The 12,993-nt window shown below is 37.1% G+C and overlaps 1 protein-coding gene and 1 long non-coding RNA gene across 5 annotated transcripts in view; one reads left to right on the top strand and one right to left on the bottom strand.

Moving 5' to 3' along the window:
• LOC143305472 (uncharacterized) overlaps window positions 1-12,993 on the bottom strand; it is a 217,725-nt gene that overhangs the window by 132,496 nt on the left and 72,236 nt on the right. The gene's annotated exons all lie outside the window — the stretch shown is intronic.
• The window catches only part of dpr1 (defective proboscis extension response 1), a 221,829-nt gene continuing 210,619 nt past the window's right edge, over window positions 1,784-12,993 (top strand). For both annotated transcript variants that reach the window (XM_076689284.1, XM_076689285.1), the window contains exon 1: window positions 1,784-2,507. In XM_076689284.1, coding sequence (XP_076545399.1) covers window positions 2,432-2,507 — 76 coding nt within the window. In that variant the 5' untranslated portion in view covers window positions 1,784-2,431. The remainder of the gene's footprint in view (window positions 2,508-12,993) is intronic.

The raw sequence follows: 12,993 nt of genomic DNA on the forward strand, positions 1-12,993 counted from the left end.
TTGGACCTAACCACTGTTCCTATCGATCCTTGTCCTCAGGATTTGAAGATAGAAGGATCCTTTTCCAAAATTAAATGTAAATAATGTAACATATAGACAACTAAAGCACGCGAATAACAAAGTAAACTATGTAATGACATTATCGTTGAGTGTCGTTAACGTTATTAAAACGCGAACGAGTTCCCAGAACTCGTCGACGAACACCTTTCGCTATTATCGCGAATATCCGCGCGATTTTCATGCAGCTAACTCGTGAACACTTGGAATCTTGACGAAGTTGATCGAGCTCGGGAATTTTGGAATTTAAATGAGCATTCGAGCCCCCTGAGACAACGGATTACAGCTGCTGCTTCAGGTTTTGGTCTGAACTCTGCTTCCGCATAGTTGGATAATTAGACATTTGTCAGGTAGAATTCAAGCGATTAAAAGCGGCAAAAAATAAAAAATGAAATTTCTAAGAATTTGTAGGCTAATTAATGACAAAATTAGCAGCATAATTAATTCGTGGTGTAAAAATTAAAGAGACACTCTCACTCTTTTTTTCCTGTTCATAAACTGCTTACAGAAATGATTAGAAAAAACGAGTAGAAGATAGACGGTTCGAAAATTACGATAATAACGGAATGCATCGCAGCATGTTAACGCGTAGCCAGCAAATTATAGCATTAACTGCAATTAATGGAGGCGGCGACTCGAAAATTTACGACGGCGGGCTACCCGTTAAGGAAAATATGGAAGGCGTCCTCTCTGGCGAAGAAATTATGGGATCCGCAAACATTTCGCACGGATCCAACATAAATTATGTTTTCACCGTCTACGGCGACGCGAGTGTACGAACAGTATAAAGCTTTCGTTATCGCGGATTCCACGTTTAAATCCGACCACTCACCCGCGGCACGTTGTATCTAAGAACGGCACGAGATGAGCACTAATCTTCACGTTCTCCTTTTAAAGCGTTGGATCTTCAAGAAAGAACATTCACTCTCTATTATGGTCCCTTATGCAAGTCAGTTCCCTATTTCTTGACTTTTAAGAGAAAAGAAAGTGCGGAATTTAAAAAAATGAAAATAATATGAGATATAAAATTGAATTAAAATTGCGATCTTCTTCATGGTCCGTTCTCCGAGTATTAATAAAAAAAAATGAAAAATAATTTCAAAGATATACAAAAATATTCACTTGCATTTTTTTTTAAGTGCAACATTGCACTTATACAGAAACTGAAGTCGTCCGAATTGCTACAATAGAAATACCCTTAATTTACAAAAGGCTATCCCATTTGTAACAACAAATAAATTTTTCAAATGAAAATTTCTACAAAATAACCATAATGTAATGGTGACATAAAAGCGACCTAATCAGCTCCCTTTGAACCTCATTAAATGCTTCCCAACCATCAACCACGCTATTCGAACCCATAGAAAATCGCTGACTCCACCCTCGCCTTGAACCCTCCTGAAAACGCTCAGCGATCATCCACCCACCTCCGGTTCTCCTTCAAAGAATTCCCTGAATTCCCTTTCCAACCTAGCGTATCCCTCGTCACGATGTCCTCGAAGATGGTATCGCGTTGCCGGGATGCATGGTAGCTGACCCGACGACGACGTCGACGAGCATTCTTGCATCGGGCAAGTAGTCGAGGGCTGTAGAGAGCGCGTCAAGTAGAAGCGGTCTGCGCGTAACCCGTCCGCGCCTGGATTCGCAGCTTAAAGGGTGGCGCATGCGTTGGCCAGAGGACGACGCCAGCTACCAGAATCATTTCGCGCCGCGACGCCAAGCGGCACCGCATCCGTGTTATACGCGTTTGGTCCATGTGCGTTCGAAGTCGTCACCGTCGATCTTGGACGACGATTAAACGTGTCGATTCGCGGGTGTCGACTCGGGAAACGATACGATGATTATCCTGTGATTTAATCATCGTCTTAATTGCTAATCAGTGTTAAAACGGTGAACGATGAGTTAAGGACGAGATCAGGAGGGAAAAGATGCGAAAGACGTGCGACGATCGCGGCTGGCAGCTCGCGATGATCAGACAGGATCCACGTGAGATCGAGCGTGGCTCTGAACGCGGTTGCAGCGGAGCTGACACGCGCGTGCAACCGCGTCTCTGAGGATTTTCCGCTTCTCGTCACAGTTACGCGAAATTCTCCTTTCAATTTTCATCGATTCGCTTCTTTTCATTCCTCCTCGCTGATCGTACCGAGGATATTTTATCGCGCGTGTTGTGAACTGACTAAAATCCTCTTCGAAAGTGTTTCGAATCGCGAGCTGAAAAGGTAGTTGCGTAACCGGCTAAGTGTGTTCGGGTGTGTGGAAAATGTAAAAGATTCGTATTCGTAAGCTGTCGATTTCGATCTCGCACGAGCGGAATCGAGCGGATAAACGATTCGACTGAAAGAAACGATCGACAAGTGAGAACGAGGTGTTAAAAATGCTGTGTCGTTGGCTGGTCGTTCTGATATTCGCTGCTCTTCTCCTGGTTATCGAAGCGATCGCGGTCAGCAAAGGTACGTGACGCACGTGAAAGTTTCAGGAAAAAATTTGGCAAATGTGTTCGTACTCGTTCGATTGCCTTTCGAATTCAACTATAGAACGTCGAGATAAAGGCTCCTTCAGGATGCATTCGTATGCACCGTGCGGTTTCTCGGGTGTTCAACGGACAATTTCAAGGGAATCGAATGGAAACGTTCGTTTGGTTCGCTATTTCGTGCCCGTATGCAATCTTTAGGTTGAAGTGGAGCTGAGTGGTTCAAAAAGGAACGTGACAATTCGAGAAACTTTCTGTTTTCAATTCGTCTACAAATCGTTGCTTTTCTAGAAGAGTGATGAGTCTCAAAATCAAAATTTTTTAATTGGGCTATTTTTATCTAGAATTGAAATTGTTAGTTAAATTTGGCGTCACTAAATGGTCGAATAATTAATAATTCTTTTAGCAAAGGGGCGATATGAATTTCATTCATGAATCACTGAATACAAATTCAATAGTTTGAAATGCATTGAATTCTTAAACTGAATTTGCACAGCCATACAATTTATAATAAACTAAAACAATTGAACAGAAATTTGCCTGAATAAACTAATGATCCTATGAACGTGTTTACAATTTAACAGTGTTAAATATTCATGACTGTGATACATGTATAACTACTCACACTGGTATTTTCTAATTTATTTATTTTTTAAGTTACTGTTTGATATCAATTTCACGATACATTATCGATTGTTAGGTACGAGTCACAGATTAATTTATTCCATAGGCATGGAAGATATAACAGTTAATCTCGACGGTTTAATGACTTGGTACAAGTGCCAGCAGCGCATGCATTAGCAGCCATCATTGTCCAACTATGTCTTTGTACATTGTTGCATAATGTGGAGTCAAGCATCCGGGTTAAGAGTTTATGAAGCACTTTAGAAGCAGACGAACCAAGCTTGAGTTTCAAAGCCAGAAATTTCTTCCCCGCAAACCTCCTCGATAATTGACGAATTGAAATCGTAAACGATGCACAATACCTAATTAAAGGAGGATAATGACGGAAACTGAAATCGTTTAATCCTTTAATATTTGGGAAATGATTCTCTAATTTCATAGAATATTCTATATTTTCAAATTTCTTGGACTTCTAACGTTTCTCTACCCGTAGACATCTTCTAACGGTCTACGCTAACTTAATAATAATATTATTTAACTACCAAAATGGAATTGAATAATTGAAGCAAAACAAGGGGATATAGAATAGAAATGCAATCAACTAATGTAGTCCAAACAGAACGCAGTACACAATGTAATATCAACGAGAATGTGTTGATACAAACACGTTCGCTTTAAGGTGGGCCAACAAGAGAGCTGTTAGCTCGAGCTGTTTAGAAATTAAACGAGAATCCTACGAGCGTTTTATGGGACACTGGTGCTAATTGAATAATTAAAAGTCAGCCCGATCCTGTGCCCGTTTCGCTCGGGAACGCAATGTCCGAGTGACACGCTGCGGCAAAGTAAATAATCACCGCTCGTAATTGTGCAATCAGAGAAACATGCTTGCTGCTCAAGTGACTACGACGAGATTTCACCGGAAATATAAATGTGTCAGAAATAACACTCGTAATACCGAGGAACGAAAGATGACGACTTTCCATCGATCCAGTTGTTGGTATTTCAAATAATTCATATTCGTCGAGAAACAGACACTATTTTTAACTAGATTATTAAAAGTTCAAATAGCTGAAGATTTAAGCAATGTAAACAAGAATTAATTTCATTTCACTGCTAATCATTTTCTAATTTCTTTTTTATAAAACAAAATTTTGAAATTGAATGAACTATTAATGAAAATATGCAGAAATTGATATATCGATTTGATATTTCGAACCATCGAGGATATAATTTGTGGGAAGCTAATATTTGAAATTGTAACAGTAATATTGCCAATAGTTTTAGGAAGTTCCTCAATTTTCCACCGAAATAATCAATGAAACGATAAGCACGCTTTCCTGTAAATTAAACAAAATATTGCACAGTGAAAGGTACAAGCTGAATGCAAAAAAAAAAAAAACAGAATCAAAATCGTAGAAAAATTCTGCTAACTTCTTGCTTATCTTTATCACGAAAAATGTTCACAACAAGAAATATAAACGAGAGAGAAGCAACGGCACTCGGGCAGAAAAAGCGCCTCTCAATTCGAGCCGAAAAGTATCCCCAAAAGTCAGCACGAATTAAAGCGTAAGTTTGAAATTTCGTTGGCCGTGGAATCGACGAGGGGTCTGTGTAGGTGTACAAGCAAGTTCCGTACAAATGGTCGGATCTTTTAGACGATAACCAACTTTCAGCGCAGGCTTGGCAAAAGCTCATTCATCATCGTGTACCTCGGCCGAGCGCATTGTCCGCATCACGTGCACGCGCCCCGGGAACATTAAATCGATTCTCGTTCACGTGTGATTTACCGTGGCGAATTGAATCGTGAAAATGTGATCTCGCCTGCTTACGATTTTTCATCAACGATCAAGTCTAGCCGCGTATTCCGCCCTCTCCGATCAGCTTCGAACTTGTCTCTGACCATTTCTGTAAACAGGAACGAACAAACATCGGTGGGACGTAATTTTCTTCGACAAACAGGATTGCAGTGACAGCAGCCGGTTGGATGAATCGTTTCGATCCATCGTCCATTGTTCCGGATTAATAGAATTATTCCGCGATGGGTGTCCGCTGCGATGGTAATCACTGTGCGAGCTCGTTGCCATTCTCGTATTTTGCTAATTTTACCTTTGCTAATGTAATTTAAAGAAGCTTTGATTCGTTCTTTTGACAACGAAATCGAAAGAATTCCATTTGTCTCTCCAAACACTACAGGCCCTCGACAGAGCAAGCTTCGCGATAGAATCACCGGCGCAAGGAAGTAAGAAGTTCATCCACGCGCTGCCATTCCGTGACCCTAAATCGTGTTAGAAAACTTGCACCTTATCATTCGGTGGAACAGTAAAAGGCAACGCACACCCGGGATTCTCTATTTATTTTCCCTTTTTCTTCGAGATCCCATTTCGTCCGACGAAGTTGCGTCACGTGCCAGCAGTCGTTTAGCGCTCGGTTTTTCTCATTTCACGAATCGTATCGGGAGAATTTTTGGAGCTAACTCGCTGCCTGATACGCCGCGACACCGCTTCGCCTCGCCTCGTCGAACAGAATTACTTCCTTCCATGTATTCTTCGGCCAGTGGCAATCGAGGCAAAACTTGTTAAATCTTCCGACGCGGGCTACGTCCGTACCCTGTTCCTTGGCACCGATCGAGCCATCGTTGAATATATGCAACGTGGATAGGACGCGTACGACTTGACGAGAGAATGTTATTCGGAAAAATGTTGGCGACATTGAGAATGCTTTCTGGCAGGCTTGAATGGTTCCACAGGAGACGTTTTTTCGGGGGACAAAATTTATGCTGATTTCTTTTTTCTTTCCACCCGAGACTTCGATGAGATGTCGCGGTTCGATCTTGTTTCTTTTTCAGATCAGACTTGATGGTTTTTGATTTACATGAGAATCCTCTGGAGTCCATTTATTCTTCTTTTTTCTTGGATCAGAAGCAAGGTTATTCATTTTTTTTTTAATGGTACTTTGAGCTTTGAATGTTGCATCAAATAAAAGTTTTTTTGAAACAACACAGGTAATTTTAAACTGCCTTAGTTAAACTCTTTATGCCTTTGTACTGATAAAGGCACGATAACAAAGAGGAAGGCCTTTATGAAAATATTCCCGAGTTTCTTCTTATTATCAGACAATAAATAAGTTCAGGTATATCAGCGAGAAAAGTTGGTCGTTTTTACTTGAAAGAAAATTAGAAAGAAACGTTTAACTATCGTTAAACCACGATTTCAGGAAACTTATAATTTGTTCATGGCTGTATTGCTTGGAGGGAATTTCTGCTAACATGCGAACTTGTTAATTTTAATACCGTATCTCAAGATACATGAAACGCTTTTAAACTTCGAAATGCTTTCGAGCTGTTTAGCTTGAATCGTCTGCTAAGTTATCAAGGATTAAGTATAAACGATCGTGACAAGAAACTGTAAGCAATTTTTTTAAATATTTCATTCAGAAGGAAAGTGTTAGTTGAAATGTTAATATTGTAAAAATGACTATCACTAAGGATAGTAAACACTTTAGATAAGAACAGACTCTGCTCGACTTGCATAAAACAGAGCGCGGTTTCGCAATATAAGCCAGAAGTCTACTGTTCGGATACTTGAAACTGTTGGAACGGTGATTTATGGATCCTTGTACCGAACATTATGGAAATTTTTGCGGCTGTGTTTTCTTAATATTATTGCTCGTATGAATATAATCAGCAAGCTGTGCTGTAACACTGTGGTTGTGTCGCTCATTCGACCAGTGTGTTAAATAATTCCGTTACGCATTAGCCATGTCGGTATATAGTGTTTGCACTGCAACGTGAGCTGTGATTAACATCAAATATTGTTTTGCGACCATTGAACGCAATATAATGCTCAATAGGAATTTCTAAACCATGATTTCCAGTGTATATTAGATTTAGGAAACTAGCGCAACTAATTGCATAATCGTCTTTGTTTTAATATCTGGGATTTTATATTCTATTCTCGAAAATTTGAATCAATTTTCATTTGCATTTGAAGCTTTGGAACTTCAATTAATGGAATTTTTGTAAATTCCTAATTATGATTAATTGAATTTCTAACTTCTTAGATTTTTATCCAAAATAACAATTTTAAATTTGCAAAATTTCCAAATTTATTACAAAATATTCTCTATATTTTTATTAGGGAAGGACTCCTTTTTCCAAATAACCCTAAATGGAGCAGGTAAATTAGGAGGTCCATTTCAGGTGAGGAGCATCTGTTCGTTGATTTAATGGACACCCGGAGTACCGTGTAAACTGCAATATTGACATAAGGGTAGTTCGAATAGGGATAGTTTAACGACAATTTCCTGATAATGCTTGCAGCATTAGACCTGCTTCAACTACAAATCTTAGTATATTGGGTGAAGATTTAGATGCGCCTAAGGCGTTACTAACTTCCAAATACATGTACCTATATATCCATATACATACACATAACTTAACCTGTTATATACAGTGAAAATCTTGTCTCAAGTTCAAGAACGTAAGCTCTCGGATGTACAGACTTAATATGGTTAAAGCTGTCGCAAACTGTTAGTATCCTGTCCCTTCGATAACCCTATATTCTACACATTGAAAAGCTATTATAACTTATTAGTATAGAATTATAGGATTAGCGAAAGTTTATCATTCGATCGTCTGTTTAAATTATTAGCTCGTTTTCGATATCGCCGTGAAACTATTTCCCAGAAGGCAAGATATTTTGTATAAATTCTCTCTGCGGTGGTATCAGACGGAAATCTAAAAGCATCAAGCTTAGTTACGAGCATCTTATGGCATCGACTTCCGTAAATAGTTCACACCACCGACGCTTTTTATCGAAAGCACCGTACTATTATTATAGTGCCACTAGGCAGCTTCTTATCAACGAAACGAAAATCGTCCTATAATGGAGGATGCATTCACGACACTCTGATAGTAAATTATCCTTTTATAACACCATTCTGCTATATTGTTCTCTCAAAGCTCGCGATATTTTGCGATTTTTACGACCGTCAGATCTAACACTCTATTATTACGGAGTTGATAAAATTGATAAAATTATTATACCTTTATCGTCTACTTTTATTTTCTTGAAAATTTACAGATATTTCGAATAACTACCATTAATGATATTGCAGATGGAAATGAAATTAATTAAATAAACCTAAATCAATGCGGTATGAATTTCTTGAAAGGCTGTTTACTGCGGGAAAATGTCAAGGAACTATTCAAAAGAATATTTCAATCGTACTATCAACAATCGACGTATTGTAAGCCCACGCGCTGTGGAAAAGAACTCGGAATTTATGGGTCAATTCTTCTCGATAAGAGATTTATTGTGCACTGTCCTTGAACAGTATGATTGCACTGCCTGTATAGTGTGCACGTAGATGTTAAAAAATAACTCCAATCTCCCTTTTCCAATCTCTTCACCTACGACTTTGCAAATTATTTGAAACAGAAATTCAATTATTCTTAGAAATTCAAATCATCTCATTTAAATTACACTATTTCTATTTTCTTTTGAAATACAGCCGTTAAAACATATTATTTTTATTAACGTTAACAATTATTTAAATCATTTTTAATAAACATCACGATCTCGTATCATCCCCGCCGATGATTTGTTTAAAAGCTTTCATGGCAGGAGGAAAGTAGTGGTCTATTAATTACTGAACGACGAAGTTAAAAGGGAAAAAAGAGAGCTGCAACGAAAGCTGTGACGACACAATTACACAGAGGTAGCTGGTGTTTCCGGCGAGTTTGCGAACATTGCTTCCGTAATTACCTGACGCATGCCTCGCATGATCAGTTTCAATTTGCGAAAAAAGCTTAGTCGGCAGAGAAAAAGGTCGAGCTGCCACGAGAAATTTATCGCACAGTTGCATAGTCACAGATGCGGATGAACTTTGGTTTTTATGTTCGCGCTTCCCTCATCTTTTTTTTTTTTTTTTTTAATAGCTTCTGTCGAACATAATTCATTCATCCCGTTTCTCTGTTCTGCTGACAGGATGCGTTATTCTTCTTTATTTTATACATCGGGGAAAATTCCATGAACATGGTATAATTTATGGAATCCCATTATTTTCAGTAAATTAACATTTAATTCATTTTAATTTGCAGCGACACAAAATATGGAATAGAATATTCTTAATTATTATACTGGATTTTCAATTCTTCTTTTTTGAGTTTCTGGAAATTTTCCCTATTCCACGATGAAGGAATTAATTTTCCCAAAAAAGCATCCCCCATGAATGGTCTGAATGCCTTCCCATAAAAAGGAAAACTAATCAAATGATCTTGCGCAACGAGAAGGATGACTCTGGTGTATTTTTTTCACCCTTGAGACAAATCACTGCCTCAATAATTACATCGGCTACAGAGGACAGAGGGTTGAATGGTTCGTTATTACGTTTCAATTAGCAAGCACCGAGTATTTACAGTGATTACGATCGGTTACGTTATTAGGAGAAACCGAGTTCTCCTAACGAGGAAGGGATGAGAGACGGTGAACAAAGACAAACGGAATTCAAGTAATTTCCTGCCTCTGTTGATGCACCTCGTTGTTTCAAGATTAACCCGGTCAGTTGTTTGGGATTTGTTTAAGATTTCATTGGGGTTAATTGATCTCTATATTCCGTTGGGAGCGCGAATGAGTCATGTGAATCCGGTTTCTATCCAGTCATTCTTGGAGAACTTAACAAAATGAAGATTGGAACTTTATGAATAAAACCAGTGGATGAAAAATATTACAATGAATTTATAGAAGTCCTTAAAAATTTTATGAGGAAATGTTTTTTATTTTCCCCTTTGGAGTATTAAAAAAAAAAAATTAGAAAATTGAAATCAATTGAAATAGTGTTGAATTATAGATAGTTTAATTATTGTTATATTGTGTTAAGCAATTAATACTCAAAATTGTGTGTATTAAACTAATATTAAACTAATTAACAATTTATTATGAAACTTCGTATTTACTTCTGCGAAGCAATTATTTTCACTGACGTATTGAGAGAGGAACAAAAATCGTATTTTATTTGAAATCTATTCTTTCAGAGTCGATTGAACGGGATTAAACAAAATAAAAAAAAAAACAGGTTTTGGATATTTGTATCGTACGGTTAGTACGGAAGAGTTTCTCGCGAGCGGTATAAGCATTTTAAAAAAGAATTTCATTTTTAACACGAACGCGAATCGAATGGGCTTGTTATTCGATTAACGTCACACAATAACGAGGCCGTGCGAGGAAATTCCGCTTGCGGAAAAATCGCTCGGTTCGAATTAAAATTCCAGTACGTTCGCTGTTTACGCTCCCCTATAATCCTCTTAAAACCGTTTTGCAGAGTTAAAACGGCTAGAATTTGTATTATTACCGTCATTACTTTGCCCATCGTTCCAGTTTAATGCTCTCTATCTACTGATCGCAGAAAGAGTATTCTTTATTTCGACAAAAACCCTAGTTTCGTTTCAACTGATATACCAGAGCCAGATATTTATACGAATACAGAGATTTTTGCAACGAAAATGAATTTATGAACAAAATGCAGGTGCCATGTTCTGTCGACGAACAAAGAGTAAAAATTCGATAATTGAAATAAATCATAAAAATGGAACATCAATTTCTTTTTTTATTTTTGTGATAGTTCATTGTGATTTTATTGAATAAATCTGGTTTTTATTGCATACAAATTTTGAATTTGGTTGCACTAATAATTTTAGTTCAATATGAAAATTAGTTTTAAAAATATTTCATTTTTTCATTTCCTTGATAGGAAAATCTCTCTCGAAACTAAGTATTAATTTATTCATTTTTTAATCAAATATTAGTGAACGTTGAAACTTTGCAGGCAGAAGTTTCAAGAATCAAGAATACTAACGAACAGAATGAATACATAAAGTTTACGTATTCAATCGCTTAATTGTGACGTTTCACGTATTTCCATTTGCAACATTTCTTACTGTGCAAGAGCGATTTTGTACAATGTATGTTTTAAAAATATGCGTGGATATTGATTTTATCTTCAAATTTATGAACAAAGAGCAAATATTAATTCATTGTAATATTATTTCAAAATAAAAGTAAACTAATATAAAGACGAAAAAAAATAGAAAGATAGAGAAATTTCTACCATCTCTCAGCCAAGTATAAATGGGTAAACACTTCAGTAGTAGTGGAGCTGTTCGAACAGAAAGCTTGCAAATGAGAAAACGTGTTGAAGAAAACTTCAGCGGAAGTTTGTAATTACACTGTATTTTTTCGTGGATTTGTACTATCTACGAAAGCTTTTTAGAAAATTACTAGGAATCTGTTGTTGAACGGAGTGGGTATCTCGATCACTTCAGACAGAAATGGCAACTGTTATAGCAGGTAGATTTGTCGGATTTAAGGTGGAGATGCATCTGCGCACATTGAAAGTTTTTGCAAACAAGTATCCTTACGTATCCTTTAAACTGTACTATTACAACAATCGTAATTCAACACGCTCTACGTTCAGTTAGAGATTGTTTAAAAATGACTATAATTTTAAATTTGAAGCATTTTTCAGTTGACGAACTTAATTTTATTGGAGGACTGTAAAAATGAGAAATTTCAGTTAATAATATGTTAATGAATATTAGAAAATATAATTAATTATTTGCAGTCATAAATTAAAATTAAAGAAGAAACTGTAAAAAGGGCAAGAAAATAAAAATTCTCCAGGGAAAAAGGCATCACGTCTATATATTTCCGTAGATTGTCAATTCCATAAAACGCGATGATTGTCCAGAGAACGAGACCGAAGCGACTGAACGCGAAACTAATTCTAGTTGCAGTTCTTTTTTAACGAAACGACCGCGTTATATCGAGCACATAGAAGTTACGATAATGATTTTACAACGTTGCGTGGCAACATCCGCGGTAATTCTCGGCCACGACGAAAAAGAAATAAAGATTATTCGCGCATCGTGGCGGCCGCAAACCGAATCGAAAAGGATCAGAACACATCCACGACGAAAATCCCTCTGAGGCAATAATCCCAAGCGTGCGGTAGTTGCAAATTAACCACAACGATTGCACACAAGCAGCACGTGGATGCGTGGTTCGTTTTCAAGCTGCTGCGTTGTAAAGCTTCGCTAAATCGAACGGAGAGACAGCGTAATGAGGATGAGGAAAGATAATTTTGTCATTGGTTCGTTCGCGTTCAGAATTTTCTACTTGTTTATATTTTATCACTTCAAAAATTGGTGCTTTTTAACTTGCGAATCGTCGCAATTAAAATTTAAACACGTTGGACCTCTACTTATTAAAAATAAAAATAATTAATTTCAAATTTAAGTTTTCAATTTTTAGGTTCATACTATTAATGCTGTTCAGTGTAAAATTTGGAAAATGAAAAATAACACGAAATACAAAATTAAATTAAAATTGTGGCTCTCTCCATGGTCCGCCGTCTGAAAATTAAAACATGTTGGACTTCGACTAATTAAAAATACGTGTAATTAATTTTAAATTTAAGCTCTCAATTGTTGGGTTCATAATAGTAACTCTATTTAATTTTTGTCCTATTTTAAATTAACCTCATGAAGTGATAAATATATTTACCAGTAATCCAATAAAAAATGAGGAACACTGAAATTTATTTCTTTTTTCTTCATGAAAATTTATCGATCCAAAGATGAATTAAAGCCACCACGGATCAGGTGTTTCTCAATTCTGATTTAGACTTGAAACAACTCTTGATCGAGCTAATAATTCGACAAGCTAGAAATACGAAGCTACAATCTGATAATCGATTAAAGCATCGTGTGACGACATTCGTGCGACCGCGTGACAATCCCAATTATACGACGAGATTGTCTCGATCCCTTGTTGCACAATGCTCTC

Source organism: Osmia lignaria, chromosome 7, assembly GCF_051020975.1.
Source record: "Osmia lignaria lignaria isolate PbOS001 chromosome 7, iyOsmLign1, whole genome shotgun sequence".
Classification (NCBI taxonomy): domain Eukaryota; kingdom Metazoa; phylum Arthropoda; class Insecta; order Hymenoptera; family Megachilidae; genus Osmia; species Osmia lignaria.